We start from the raw sequence: 15,116 nt of genomic DNA, 5'->3' as shown, positions 1-15,116 counted from the left end.
TGTTTAGGTGTTTAGCAACAAAATCAGATTAAAAATCAGCAAAAAATCAGATGTTAAACACAAAAATCAGCAAAAAAAAAATCAGATTTTAAACACAAAAAGATAGACATGCAGAGCATAACAGAACGGAAGTTTAAGGGGTATATGAATGAATAACAGGGCTCCAGAGGAATGTGGTTCCCTTCCTCTTTCTAACAATGTTGATGAGGCAGGGGGCTGAAGAGAGAATCCAAGGATAAAGATTTGGGCACTAGATAACAAATTGGAAGTCTTACTAAAGTCTGTCCTTAGGAAGTCAGGAGAGAAAGATAGATTGCTGATTCATGGGGCTATGAGGTCAAGTGGCCTGGGGTCTACTACTACTTGATTTAGGAGCCTAAGTAAGGAAGGTTGACATCCCTCTAGGCCAGGGTCCTCCTGTGGAATTGGTGACATCAGGAGCCTAAGTTTTGGGGTCTCGTTTTGGATTTGATGAGAGGAAGTGTAGAAAGTTTGGGGACTTAGTTTGAATTTATTGAGGATAGAATCAATATTAGTATGGTGTTAGTTGGTAGACTTTATTTTAGAGTTTGTATGAAACAAAGAGTCAAGATCATGTGTGAAAATGGGAAAATGAAGGTGGAGAGGGGGAAGGAGACGGGCATGGAAATGAATAAGGAATTTCAGGTAGAAATTGGGTTGAAGAGGAGAACAGGGCTGGAACTGGAGCCAGAGTGTTAGGACTGGTGTGATTTGGGAATGAGTTCATAGGGAAGATGTCAGTGTGGGCCTTTTGGAATAGTACAAGGATGGGCACTGTAGTTTTAATTGCCCATGGGTCAGGCTTGGGATGGAGGCTATGGTGACATTCAGTTTTGGGTCAAGGTTGAGTTTGGCTTATGGTTAGGGATTCATGGTTTAAGGTTGGTTGAGGTGTGAGCCGTATCTCGACCTGACATTTGGAGTCAAGGACTTGGTCAGGTAAGTAGAATTGGACAGGATAAAGCAGAATTAAGGGTTAGGTTTGGTTATGAACTGAGGTTTTGGTTTAAGACTTGTGTTTGTGTCAAGATTGGTGTTGAAAGTGTGTCATAGTAAGAATTATGCTTGAAGCCAGCCACTGAGGTCTTTCTTACCCTCTCGTGAGCACTTGATCATATCTGACCAGGCCTTCTCAATGAATGGCACTATCATCCATCGAGCAAGAGACTTGAAGTCTTAACATCTGTCTCCTTCACCACAACCTCCATTTAATCCATCCCTAAGGCCTATTTTTTTATTTCCTAGGCACATACTAAATTCGTTCTCTTATTTCCATCTTCACCTCCTAAATGGTCTTATCCAAGTCACCATCATCTCTCATCTGGACTATAGCAATAGTCTTCTTATGTGTCCACATCCCCTTAAAATCCATCCTCCATACAGCAGGTAGAGTGACGTTTTGCAAAATGCAAATCTTGTTATGTCACTCTTCTGACTAAAGTCCAAGTGGTTCAGCATTGTCCACAGAATAGAGTCAAACTCGCCATTACACACAACGTTCTTTATCATCTGGTCCCAGACAACCCCCCGTCTCTGAGCTCCATCCATGACCCCCTTCCATCTCAGGACCTTTGCACATACTGTTTCCTCTAAATGATATACTCTCCAATCCCTTCCCACTTTATTCTAGTTAAATTTACTGTTCTTTCAATTCTTAGCTCATCGCCACTTCCTGGGTCAAGGTCTCCAGGAATTGCTTTCCTTCAGAGCACACATTGTACTTGTAATTATACATTTGTTTATGAATTATGCATCTTTATTTTACACTCGACTGTCAGCGCCTTGAGGGAAGGAACTCTGTCCAGGTTTGTGCACCACAGTATCCTCAGCATCTAGCCCAGCGTGGTATATAGATGGTGCTCAATATGTGTTTTTTAAGTGTATGAGGGATTGGATCTGAAAGACAATGTGGGAGGAGGGCTGGAAAGAGAACTAGGATTGGAGGCAGGATTGGGTTTGTTGATTACTGTAGCTTCAAGATACAGATTCAAGTTAGAATTGGGTTTGGATTCATGGTTTGGGATCAGATTAGAATTTAACATTGATGTCTTATTAAGGAAGATTTGGCTGTAGGAACCAAAACTCCAAATCAAATAGGAAACCTGAAGAAGTCACAAGATGAAGAGGCAACATAGTTGGTTAATTCACCAGCTCAGAGACCTCATCAAAGACCCCACTTGTCCCATCTCTCTGCTTGGCCATCTTCACTGTTTTGGCTTAGTCTGCCAACCACATTGCTCCATGGTTCCAGGACTGCCACAATTCCATAACTTACATCTAAAAGAGATGCCATCTGGCAGAGAAGAAAAGAGAGCTCTTCGGGTGTCTCTTTTGAAAATAAAACAGTCTTTCCTAGAAGTGCCCCAAAGATCCTCCTCTCATTATTGGCCAGGACAGCCTTTCCTGTCCATGCCTAACCAGTCACTGGCAAGCAGAATATGGGTTTCATGTTTGGTGCTTTCCTGCACCAAAGTATAAGGATGAAATCGGGGTGCTCATAGAAAGGCAGAAGGAGTGAATGCTTGGGTAGGCAACAATAATGCCTATTATGGGTCAAATTATGGGACAAAGGTAGAATTGGGTTGGGGCTGGCATTCAGATAAGGTTTGGGCTGATAGCTGAGGGACCAATTGCGTTTTGGAGGTCTGCTTTAGAAGCTGGAGCAATTCCACTTTTAGGAGTTTATTTTTAAGTAATAATCAGATAATGGTTCCCATCTCATTTAAAGTAAAAGCCTAAGTTCTCCATTGGTCTTCAAGACTCTGTGTCCTTTAAGTCCCGCTTTGTCTCTGATCTCATGGCCTGACCTTGTCTCCCTTGCTCATTCAGCTCCAGTCAAAATGTCTTCCCTGTTAGAACATTCTAGCCTCACACCTGCAAGTTGCTCTGCCTGGAACTCACTACCTACAGGTAGCTACATGGATCCATTCACCATCTGTTTCAAGATTTTGCTCAAATGTCACCTTCACATGGGAGTCTTTTCGATCATCATTCCAAGTCTATAACCCCAGGGATTATTGAGAGTGGAGGGAACCAATAACTCCCTATCCCTCTTCCTGCTTTTATTTTTCTCCCATAGCAGTTACCACCACCTAACAAACAATATTTTTTATGTACTTATTTTTGTATACATGGTCCTCACCCGCTAGGAGAGTCTGTCTGAAGGAATTTTTGTCTGCTTTGTTGACTCCTGTGTCCCCAGGAGAAAAACAGCTTCTGGCAGAGTAGATGTTCAACGGATACTTGGATGAAAACAAGGAGCAAAGATGAATGTAGAAAGAAGTTCATCCTAGCATTATTATAATTAAAACTATCCAAATATACTCCAGTTTGAAACATGTTACCTAAATCATGGTAAAATCATAGAACAGAATACTATCTGGGAAGCAAGAGGAAATTATCTAAATAAACCACGAGGAAAAATTGTTCAAGGTATTTTACAGAGGAGAAAAGTTACGTTATGTAATGCCTAGTACAGTTTTGTTATAAATACATTATATGATAAAAATCTATGTATACTATGATAACAGTGAACAATTAGTAGGGTGTGATTAAGGAAAATACTCTCTTTTTAATTCATATCTCATTTCAGGGCTGGGAGTGGGTTCAGGCTCAAAGACACCACGAGGATCCAGACTGGAAAGGTTCCCACAGGCTGGTCAGAATCAGAGCACAGGGGGTAGGCCACCCCTGAGAGGGAACAAGGACAAAAACTGGCCCCAGAGGAGGCCAATCCCAGAGCTCAGCCCTCCCTTGGCTCCAGCTCCCACGACCCCCCTCAGAGCTAGCACCTGGTCTCGCCAGCCTCAGGCCACCAGGGAGGGACATTGGGACAGAATGGGCGGGGGCGAACTGGCTGGGTGCCGCCCGACCCAGGCCTCCAGAGGGAGGGTGGAGGAAGAATTGAGTGCTCCCCAGCAGATTGCTTTAGCTGCCTCAGGGCTTCGAGATAACTGCGAACACAGGAAGGGGGTGTCTCAGAGCAGACTCCGCCTGAACCCCAGGGCTCTGGGGGCGGGCACGGGGACAGGGACGGAGGTGGTATAAGAGGGCCAGCCTGCGCAGGGCTGGACACGCTTGGCTCCTGACTGGGTCTGGAGCCAAGATCACATCAGACCCTCCAGAGGTGAGAAGGGGCCTTGTTTGGGGTGCGGGATGAGGCTGGCTAGACAGCTGGCTCCTCCCCCTAAGGGGAGGAGGAGCCTGGAATCCTGGTTCTGAGGGATGAGGGGCTGGAAGTCTGGCATTTGGGGTCTCTTGGGGGAAAAGGAACTGAGGATCTAGATGGCGAGGGATGGGAACCCAGATTCCTGGGTCCCAAGGAGAAGGGAGGTCTGGAGGCTTGGCCTCCTGGGGCTGATGGAGGAGGGCCTGGGGCTGGGACCCCTGGGTCTGCTGGGGGGTGGGGGGACTTGGACTCCTGCTTCTTGAACTCTTTGTCCTTCCCATTCCCAGCAGAAGAGACCCTTCCTCTGCCTGGCAGCCCCAGGCAAGGTTCGGAGAGGCCACCATGGCAGGATCCCTTCTCTTGCCCCTGCAGATCCTATTGTTGTCTTTAGCTCTGGGATCTGCTGGACAAGAAGGTGAGTGCTGAACTGGGAGGGCTGACCTCACCCCTGGGGCCTCCCTCCATCCCCACTGACCCTGCTCAGGGCCCCCTCTCTCCAAGGACTCCCTGAGTCAGTTCCCTCCCCCTGCAGCGGCTTCTACCCACAGAACACAAGACTCTTCTACCTCCTGCTTCCTTTTCTCCTGCTACCTTCCGACTCCTGGGGTCTCTGTGCCCTCCAGGCCATCTCCTGCACTCAGTGTTGCTCCCATCAGCTTCTGTGGTTGCCTCCGGACAAGGTGCTCCTCCTGGGTTTCTGAACATACTCCCTCTGTCTCTCTCCATCTCCATGCCTTGCTTTCTCTGCACTGGTCTCCATTTCTGCCTTTGCATATCTCCTGTCTCTCTGTCTCTTTTCATCTTTCTCCCCAAATCCATCAGCTGCCTTTTCAACCCCTTTGATGTTTGCTACCCATGACTTCCCTCCATGTCTCTATCCAGCCCAGGGTGACAAGAGTGGGGAGAAGATTATTGAAGGAGTCCCATGTACAAGAGGCTCCCACCCGTGGCAGGTGGCCCTGCTCCAGGGCAATCAGCTTCACTGTGGAGGTGTTTTGCTCAATGAACGGTGGGTGCTCACAGCTGCCCACTGCAAGATGAGGTATGTGGCAGGGATGCTGGAGCCCTCTCTCTCTGGGTCTCTGTCTCCCTCTCTCTGGGTCTCTGTCCCCCTTTCTCAGGGTCTCTGTCCCCCTCCCTTGAGGTCCCTTCTCCCTATCACAGTATTTCTCTCTGAATGTCATTCTCTTATCCCAGTGAGTACCATGTGCACATGGGCAGTGATCAGCTGAATGGTAAGAAAGCCCAGAAGATCCGGGCCAAGCAGTCATTCCGCCACCCTGGTTACTCCACTCAGACCCACGTTAACGACCTTATGCTTGTGAAGCTGGATCGCCCAGCCAGGCTGTCATCGAGTGTGAAAAAAGTCAACCTGCCCTCCCGCTGTGAACCCCCTGGGACCACATGCACTGTTTCTGGCTGGGGCACCACCACCAGCCCGGATGGTGAGGTTGTTTGAGGGACCTAAGAGCCCCGGCCCCTGATTCCTCCCCCGTCGGATCCCAGAGACCAGGAGTCAGGCCCCATTTCATGACTTGAGTGTTGAGCCTCCAGCACGATCTTCCTTCAGGATCCAAGCACTCAGGGGTGAGCAGGTCCAGGCCTCTGACTGACCACCCCCTTTCTCCAACAGTGACCTTTCCATCGATGCTCATGTGCACAGATGTCAGACTCATCTCCTCCCAGGACTGCAAGAAGGTTTACAAGGACCTGCTGGGAACGTCCATGCTGTGTGCTGGCATCCCCAACTCCAAGACCAATGCCTGCAACGTGAGACTTCACCCATCCCCAGCCCCGGCTCCCCTGTCATCCCCACCGTACAGAATCTGGGCGCCTGACCCTGGTGCTGAACCCTCCCTTGTACCTCACCCCACTCGAGGGCCCGTTTTCCTAGCTCACCCTATCCTGTTCTCTTCTGGGGCAGTCATGGGAGCCCAGGAGGTTGGCATGACCCTGGGGATGGGGCAGAACAGCAGTGGGAAAGATGATGTGGGGACAGGCAGGAGAGTGAGGCACTAGCTTCAAGCCCAAAGTTCAAGTGGATGCCAAAATAAATCATATTCTACTAATGCAATATTTTATAAAATTAAAATCCATACAGGGGCACCTGGATGGCTCAGTCGGTTGAGCATCCAACTTCGCCTCAAGTCATGATCTCTCAGTTCGTAAGTTCAGGCCCCACATCAGGCTCTGTGCTGACAGCTCAGAGCCTAGAACCTGCTTTGGATTCTGTGTCTCCCCCTCTGTCTTCCCCCCCCCCCCCCCCTCTCTCTCTCTCTCTCTCTCTCTCTCTGTCTTTCTCTCTCTCTAAAAAATAAATAAATGTTAATTGTTTTTTTAAAAATCCATGATAAAAGTCCATGATGAACAAAATATCAGAGTTTTCCGTAAAGAGCAATCAGCTTTCCTAAATCGTTCATTTGCCTCAGGCTCCAGTAATGACGCAGCAAGCATTGTACTGGCCCTGTCTTTATCTAAAATTGGGATACCGTGCTCAGCATGGACTTTTTCATACTACATCTGATATTTTTAAGCACTGCATTACTGTATTATTTATTGCAATTATTGAGATTTTTGTGCCCAGAGTCAACGTCTACTCCACCTTATCCCAATCCCACTTTTAGGGAAGCAGCTATCTCCCCTCCTCTTTGTTTCCCCTTCCTCGTCTTCTTTTTTAAATATTTATTTTATTGAGAGAGAGAGAGAAAGAGAGAGAGTGAGAGAGAGCACGGAGGGGCAGAGACAGAGGGAGACACAGAATCCCGAGCAGGCTCCGAGCTGTTGGCACAGGACACGGGCCTTATCTCAGGAACCTGAGATCATAACCTGAGCTGAAATCAAGAGTCAGATGCTCAGCTGACTGAGCCACCCAGGGGCCTTGTTCCTCATCTTTCTAACCTCCTTTCCTCCTCTAAATGTCATCATCTTCCATCTTCCTCTCTCTGTGTGGGATATCTCTCTCCTCTCTCTCTCTCTCTCTCTCTCTCTCTCTCTCTCTCTCTCTCTCTCTCTCTCTTGTCTCTGTCACTCTTTTTGTTTACCTGTCTCTTCCTGTGTCCATCTCTGCTCCACCCTCTATGTTTCTGCTTCTCTCTCCCGCTCTCCCTTCTGCCTTCTTTCCGCCCTTCTTTCTGTAGCCCGACTGTCTGCCCACATCTATACCCTCAGCTTTCAAGGGGAGGTGGGATGGTGTGTGTTAGAGATAAGGAGGATGAGCCAAGGATGTACATCGTAGACAATGGGCAGGGGGTGGGGCTTTTTCCCTAGTGGGGACCGGCTTCGTGAATATGTGAGTTGTGCAGTGGCACAGGGCTTCACGCCACACGCCAGAGAATCCTAAACATGGCGGAGATGGGGAGGGGGAAGTAACTGGGGATCTTACCTCTGGAAGCTCCACCCCCTTTCCAGTGATTGGTCCCATTGGCTGGCGTGCAAGCCAATGGTTTTCTCCAGGACAGAGCTAATTCCTGCTGTCCCACTGGTCCCCAGAGACCGTGAGTCTTTTCTTCTTGGGCAACTGATGCCTGCAAACTGTGGACAAGACAGTGGTGGCTGCTCTGAAACCAAAGCTAATCTGCTTTTTCTTCTCCAGGGTGACTCGGGGGGACCACTGATGTGCAAAAATACCCTGCAAGGCCTGGTGTCCTGGGGAACTTTCCCTTGTGGCCAACCCAATGACCCAGGTGTCTATACCCAAGTCTGCAAGTTCGTCAGTTGGATAAATGAGACCATGAAAAGGCATAGCTAATCTCTGCATACCTCCCATCTCTTCATCCATATGCCTCGAATAAGGAATTTACAGAAATAAGGACTTGATGAACTGTAGTCATATTTGACTTTATCTTTCCTCAAAGACATATTGCAACCTCAACAATATGCCTTGCGTGCAAACCGATCAAATTAACAAAGACCTAGAACACAAAAACCTCAGTGTTGGTAGAGACCAGCACGCTCAACCAGTGGAACTGTAAATCATGCAATTTTTGTGGAAGGTAGTTTGGCAAGGTCAATTGAGACCCTTAGTTACCACCGTTGACCCTGTGATTCTAGTTTAGTAAGATGTTACTTAAAAAATAAGATAAAAATCCAAGGGTGGAGCAAGGTTTGAATTCATCACAACATTATCATAACAAAACAGTGGAAACACTGAACTTGTCCCAAATTAGCATATTGTTTAGGTCAACAATAGGCCTGTTTGGGACAAGGATTTTAGGAAGCTGTTAAGGATAATAACTTGGCAGAATTGTTAGTGTCATGCAAGAATGTTTGTGTTGTATGATGGAACATGAAAAAAGAAAGGTGCAAATATATGTATGTGATTCTAGCCATGTAAAATGACATAGTCGCAGAATAAAGTCTGAAAAGACATGGCATGCAGTGGTCATTAGGGCGTGTCTTCTTCCTTCCATTTATTTTCTGTGGGTGTGCACTTTTGCAACATGAAAACAAAGGTAGAAAAGCTCTGAAGATCTAAGATTGGGGAGGAGGGACCCTTAAGAGAAGGAGACCCATCTGATTTTGAGCCCTTACCCTGCTCCCTGCCTAGTGACCTGCTTCTGTCCATTTCTCAGATTTTAGTTTTCCTCTTCTGTAAAATGGGAGAGAGAGAGAGGAGGAATAGGTCAAGAGGGAAGAAGGAAAGGTGGAGAGAAGAGAGAATAAGCCTACCTCATTGGGGTGGAAAGGATGTGAAAGTGTTCCTGAGTTTTTCACAGGTGGCAAAGCAGGAGAGAAAGGTTTTCAGGAAGGATGGAGCTGGTGGGTGGATGGGACACCTGGGGCCCCCAAGACCCGTCCCCCCAAAGTGAGCAGCCAGCATCCCAGGTGCCAGAGGAAGATGGGGGTGGGAATCTGTGTTGGTGGGCTCTGATTCTCAAAGAAGGCAGGGAAGGCAGGGAAGGGGCTCTGGAAAGGAGGCAGGAGGAGTCCCTGGTGACTCAGAGCCTGGCCATGCCCCTGGCTTCCTGCCATCAAAGGCTCCCTAGGCAATCACACCTCAGATGCTGCTGACCTGACAGAGGGATCCTCTCCGGCCCAAGGCTCACTCACTCTCCTGCCTGTCTTTCCAGTTTCCCCCCAAGAATTCTCAGTCACTGTCTTCCAGATCCTTCTTCTCCTTACCTCATCTCCCTAGCGAGTCTCTCTTAGCCTCCAAGTCTACTTCTCCCCATATTGCAGAAAACATAGGCACAAAACACAGGAGCCCAGACCCCCTCAGACCTAAGCATCCCTGCCTCCAGCACCTTTCCCCTCAGACCCAGGTGTCCCAATCCCTGGCCCCTTCTGCCTCTGTATCAGTGTCAAGTTTAAGGAATATCAAGAGTTTTCAGCCACCAGCTTCCATGAAGATCCATCGACTTCCCCTCTCCCCAGCAAATCACTCCAAATCAATACTTGATCTAAAGTTTTAAAAAGTAATGAAACATCGCAGTTGCATTAAGTCAGCCTGGGGTCACCTGGCAGCTTCCCTATACAAGTCTGGAGGTGGGTTCATTTGCAATGACTTGATATAGTGCTCTTGTTGGATTGTTTAAAAAATAACTTACTTTTTTGGGGGGCATGGTAGACAAAGGCACTGACTCCAGAATCAGGCTTCTTGGATTCCAGCCCCAGTTCGGGCACCTACAAGCTGTTTGCACATGACTTCCCCATTCCTCTTCCTTCGTCCTTGAAGTGAGAGAAGTAACACCTATATCCCAGGTCTGTTATGATGATTAAGTAAACTTAATATTCAGAAAGTGCTAGAACTTTGCTTACCATGGAATAAGCTGCCAGTTGAAGCCATAGTAGTTCTTACCATCCGTGATTCCTGGCACCTTTTCCCTTGCTTACACTCTCAAAGCTTTCTTGTAATACATTATCTTTATTGAAGATTTTTTCAGTGCATGTCAATTTGGAGAAAAACATCCTGCTCATAAGCATCATGGCAGGCAGAGAGGGCACAATCTTACCTGGCAGATGCCTGCAGTTGGGGACTTCATTCTCTCCCTCCTAGAGCCTCTTAGAGGTGGAGCTCCTCACCACCTATCACCTCCTTCCTTTCCCACAAGGGTCTCTCAACAACTCCCCCCAAGCCCTCCCATCCCTTATTGCAGTAAGGTACACCCGGTGGGAGCGCCAAAAGATGCACTATGTCCGCCACCATGTTGGAAGTTGAGTTCCAATTGAAAAGGTCCCACCATTTCCTGAGTGTTGGATGTTGAGTAATTAACTTCCTTCTCTGAGCCTCAGTTTCTTTTCTGTAAAATGGGAGTGGGTGTAATGAAGTCATTTAATCATTTGATTAACATTTCCTAAGGCTTCCTCTGGGTCAGGTCCTGTGAGGGCACTTGGGACACAGGGGTGAGTCAACCTCGGTGCCTGCTCTCAAGGAGCTCATGATCCAGTGGGGCAGGGGGACGTGGATCCAGATGCCTGTGCTTTAGGGAGGCACCTGCTGTGGGAACCTACGTGAGAGAGTGACTAACCCAACGGCAGGGGGTGGAAGTTGGAAGGTGTTCAGGGAAGGCTTCTTGAAGGAGGTGATGTCTATGCAAAGACTTGAAAGACAAGTTGTGGCTAGGGGAAGGTGAGAAGAGCATTTGGAGAGGGGGCATAGCATGGGTGAGGGCACAGAGGTGAGAGAGCAATCTTCATGGCTGGAGCACGAGACCTGTGGGCACAGCTGGGCTGTGCATGCACCAGCTGCTCACCACAGTGGTTCCTGATTGAAATGTGGCAAGTTCCAACTGAGATGGGCTGTGAGGGGAAGACACACCAGATTCCAAACACTTACCGTGCAAAAAACAAGAAGGCAAACTATCCTTAAAAAATATTCTTATTTTGATTTTACATGGCAATACTGGATGTATTAGGTTAAACGAAATATTGAAATGAACTCTTTCTTTTTACTATTTATTTATTTTCTTAATTTTTAATTTTTTTAATTTTAGAGAGAGTAAGCCAGGGAGAGGGGCAGAGGGAGAGAGAAAGAGAGAGAGACACAGAGAGAGAATCTTAAGGAAGACTCTATACTCATCACAGAACCCAACGCAGGGCTCAATCCCATGACTCTGAGATCATGACCTGAGCCAAAATCAAGAGTTGGATGCTCAACTGGCTGAGCCACCTAACCCTCTTTTTACTATTAAAAAAAAAATTGTGGATACTAGAAAATTTTAAAGTACATGTGTATTTGGGATTATATTTCTATTGACCAGCACTGCATTGGATGCTGAAGGTTTCTCCAACGCCCAGATGAGGGGCTGGGACTTTGTCCCAGGGGTGAGGAGGGAGCCAGAGCAGGGCTAGGAGCAGGAGAGGGGTAGGGTCAGCTCTGGTGCAGGAAGACCCAACTGGACTCAAGGGAAGGATACAGAGAAGGGGTTAGAGCCCAGGGTGATGCTCCAGGTGGGAGAGAAGTAGGTCCGAGCTAGGGTCAGGGGCATGGGGACAGAGAGGAGGGAGCCAACAGAGAGAGACGGTGGTTGGCCAGGCTGTGTGAGACCCAGCCAGCTGTCAGGGAGAATGGCGGGTTCTGAGAAGAGGATGCTGAGTTCAGTGGGAACACGGGTATGAGGGACCTGGAGGAGGTTGGGAGCACGGGAGCAGCCTAAGAGTATTTTGAATGCCAGGTGTTGAGTTTCATCCTCCAGGGCCCAAGCTGGTGCTGAGGCGGACATTGATGATACCAGCTGTCCTCATGTCCAGTGATTTCCCCACAAGCCCCATTTTCCTTCTCATGCCTTGTGCTCATTCATCTTTATTTCCCTCCCCGAGGCCACACTCCTCAGCCCACATCCACTACAAGCCAGGCCTCCGTGCCTTGCTTCTCCTGACCAACACTGGGCGTGACTTTCAAGACCCAGCTTCGAAGACCCCTCCTCAAATCCCCCTGGAAACCTCCACAGCAGCCGAGGCCCCTATTTCACACTCCCACACCCCTCTCACATTTTCTTGCATTCTTGCTTACTTACCAGCCTCTCCCTACATGTTGGACCTCCTGTCTCCTTAGCTTCCCTGCTCCCCATCATCCCTCTGGCTGCCCCTGGGGAACTAACCCACATTGGGCAAGGGCATGTGGAAATGCTGGGGAAGCCAGGGGAGGATAAGCAGACCGAGATGTGGAGAATGTCAACAGAGACTCAGAGAATAGGGAGAAAGACAGACAGAGATCCAGAGAAACAGATGGGGAAAGAGGCAGAGGAAACACAGGAAAACACAGAGGAAGAGAGAGATGGATGTCTCCCAACCATGGCTGGGGGGACAGAGGTGGACAGTGAGACCTCGGAGGTGGGCAGGCTTGGAGCAGGGGGACCAGGAGGGTCAGAGGTCCTCATATCCGGGCAGAGGTGGGTGGACAATCAAAGGACAGCAACAGGACTGTCAGACAGGGACAAAAGGAAGCTATTGACACAGCCGCCTGCCTGCCCGGAAGAGAGGTTGAGAAACGGAGCTGCTGGGAGCATGGCACTGTGTGCTGGGGCGGACAAAGCCCGATTGTTCAAGGCCCCTTTCCCCACAGTGCCTGGGCCTGCACCCCAGCCCAGGGCAGAGGCGGGTGCCAGCTTGGTGACACATGCTTTCTCACTGGCTTGCTGATTACGGTGGGGACACGGAGGTCGTCAGCACCCACAGAGGGACTTACGGGCAGGTGCGTGAATCACCCCAACCCCACTGACCCGCGTGGCCTGGTTTTCAGTGCCTGAGGGCAGCGGAGCCAGGAGCGAGGGCCTGCAGGCCAGGGGGCACTCTCCGCTCCCCTGGGCATTAGCATCTGGGGCCTCAGACATCTTCTTGCTTAAGGACCTAGGAGTCTAAGAAGTGAGAACAAGTTCCCATCTTTCCTCCTTTAGACTCAGAAGTGTGGTGTCCAGGCCCTTCTCCTGAAGGTCTAGAATTGTAGACCCTTCTCTCCTCTTCCCTGAGACCCTGGAGTCCAGACCCCCAGCCCCTCCTCTCTCAGACCCAGGAGTCCAGGCCGCCAGTGCACTCAGGGGCTGGTGTTCCCTTCCATGGAAGCCCGGTCAGGGGTCATCAGGAGCAGAGCCACGGGGCCATGGGGATGGAAGGAATGTGTGTGGGAGGTCTGGGTGAGGAGGAAAGGGTGGGGCAGCCTCCTGCCTCTGGGACCTGGGGAGACAGGGGTTAAAAGGAAGCACCAGGAGTGTCTGGGGACAGGAACAGCCTCTTCCAGGGAGGCCAGGAAGCCCGGGTGTCTGTCTGGCCTGGGCCCCACAGCCCGTACATCCTCTGCTGTCTGTCTCTCTGGCTCTGGCTCTTAGGCATCGTCTCTGCTTCCAGTGTCCCGTCTCTCCCCGTAACACCCTGCATTTCTGACTCTCTCTGCCTCTTTGTCTATCTGCCTGTGCACGTGCTGTCCCTGCCCCAACCCCTCAGCCAGGAGTCCTCTGGACCCCCAGGCAGCCGGCCCCCAGCAGGTAAGATCACGCTGCATCCCAGAGCCTCCAGGTGTGGGCTGAGCGACAGGGTGATCACAGAGCCAAGGTGCAGAAGAAAAACCCCATGGGGAGGGAAGAAGTTCAGGGCCACTCCTGGGCCATGGCCTGCTGTAGGCAGGCAGGCACACGAGAGCCCAGAGACTAAACAAGAACCACACTGCAAGCCGCCGACCACCACATGCGGTTCTGGCTTCTCACTCAACCTGCCTTTGTGGGACCCCAGGATGGAAGACACGGTTAGAGTGACAAGAAGTCAGGAGGCTAAGTGAAGGACAGAGGTCAAGGGTCAGAAGAGCATGCAGGCCAGAGTTGGGGGATGGTGGCGGAGGGATGGATGAAGGGCCTTTGGGGGGTTGGTCTGAGACAAAGACTAAGGAGCATTTGACTTCCCTTCTCAGGAATGGGCATGAAGACCCTGACCATCGCACTGACCCTGATGGCCGCAGGTGGGAAGAAAGGGGACAGGATGAGGCAGTTTGGGGGTGCGGTGGGGGCTGCTTGATGGGAAGGAGTTTGAGGGTGTGGATGGGCTTTGCACACATATGGAGGTGGGGCAGGCCTGGAGTGAGGAGGAAGTCTGGGGGGAGGCTAAGGGTGGGGGGACATAGACAGGAAGGGGAGTGGGAGGTGGTCTGGAAGATGGGGAAGAGTTTGAGGGTGGGGTTGAGAAGGAGGTGACCTGGAACACGGGGACAGCATTGGGGGATGTTTCGAACATCGAAACACATCGAAAACACAACCAGAATACTATGAAACAATCCTCCTGGAGGATTCGCCTGGTGTCCCCAGGCCTCCTCCCCGACTCAGACCTTCCTCTCTCAGCCTGGGCGGAGGAGCAGAACAAGGTCCTGCATGGCGGACCCTGTGAGCAGACGTCTCACCCCTACCAAGCTGCCCTCTACACGTCAGGCCACCTGCTCTGCGGAGGAGTCCTCATTCACCCGCTGTGGGTCCTCACCGCTGCCCACTGCAGAAAGCCGTGAGTTTTCCGTGCTGGGAGTGAGGAGAGCTTGCGGTGAGGCCTCGATGGGTGGGGTGGGGAGGGCGTCTTGCAGATTTCAGGCACATACACCCCCCTGTCCCAGCACAAGCCCACCAGGTAACCAGGCTCATCTGGCCAGTATTTAACTGAACGGTAAATATCTGTCAGGCACTGTCTGGGTCCTGGGGACACAGCAGTGAAGGAGACCAGCAAAATTGCTGCTTTTATAAACAGACTTCCTAAAATGTTTGGTTTTTTACATTTATTTATTTTTGAGAGACAGAGACAGACAGAGCGTGAACAGGGGAGGGGCAGAGAGAAAGAGACACAGAATCCCAAGCAGGTCCCAGGCTCTGAGCTAGTAGTCAGCACAGAGCCCAATGCAGGGCTCGAACCCACGAACCGTGAAATCGTGACCAGAGCTGAAGTTGAATGCTCAACCGATTGCGCCACGCAGGCGCACCATGAACAGACCTAATTGGGGAATCAGATCATGGGGGGCCCC

The 15,116-nt window shown here is 50.1% G+C and overlaps 2 protein-coding genes across 2 annotated transcripts in view; both read left to right on the top strand.

Annotated features, from left to right (window-relative positions):
* Positions 1-612: 612 nt before the first annotated feature.
* Positions 613-7,937, top strand: KLK7 (kallikrein related peptidase 7). Its single transcript, XM_029924360.1, has 5 exons — positions 613-666; positions 4,477-4,604; positions 5,387-5,634; positions 5,823-5,959; positions 7,782-7,937. Exons 1-5 carry the CDS (start codon positions 613-615, stop codon positions 7,935-7,937), a joined length of 723 nt encoding a protein of 240 aa, XP_029780220.1.
* Positions 7,938-12,714: 4,777 nt separating this feature from the next.
* Positions 12,715-15,116, top strand: part of KLK6 (kallikrein related peptidase 6) — an 8,881-nt gene continuing 6,479 nt past the window's right edge. Inside the window, exons 1-3 of the mRNA XM_029926182.1 lie at positions 12,715-12,821; positions 14,028-14,075; positions 14,452-14,608. Of these exons, the coding sequence (XP_029782042.1) occupies positions 14,030-14,075; positions 14,452-14,608 (203 nt within the window). The 5' untranslated portion in view covers positions 12,715-12,821; positions 14,028-14,029. The remainder of the gene's footprint in view (positions 12,822-14,027; positions 14,076-14,451; positions 14,609-15,116) is intronic.

The sequence above is a fragment of the Suricata suricatta genome, chromosome 16 (genome assembly GCF_006229205.1).
Source record: "Suricata suricatta isolate VVHF042 chromosome 16, meerkat_22Aug2017_6uvM2_HiC, whole genome shotgun sequence".
In the NCBI taxonomy this organism is placed as follows: Eukaryota; Metazoa; Chordata; class Mammalia; order Carnivora; family Herpestidae; genus Suricata; species Suricata suricatta.
Note: the sequence above shows the minus strand (reverse complement) of the source record. Positions and strands in the feature narration are given on the sequence as shown.

Bases quoted from the DNA above. Each gene is read 5' to 3' on its own strand.
- KLK7 (XM_029924360.1), top strand. From the start codon at position 613: ATGAAGGTGGAGAGGGGGAAGGAGACGGGCATGGAAATGAATAAGGAA. The intron at 5,635-5,822 runs GTGAGGTTGTTT...TTTCTCCAACAG, and splicing joins CACCACCACCAGCCCGGATG to TGACCTTTCCATCGATGCTC. The intron at 5,960-7,781 runs GTGAGACTTCAC...TTTCTTCTCCAG, and splicing joins CCAAGACCAATGCCTGCAAC to GGTGACTCGGGGGGACCACT.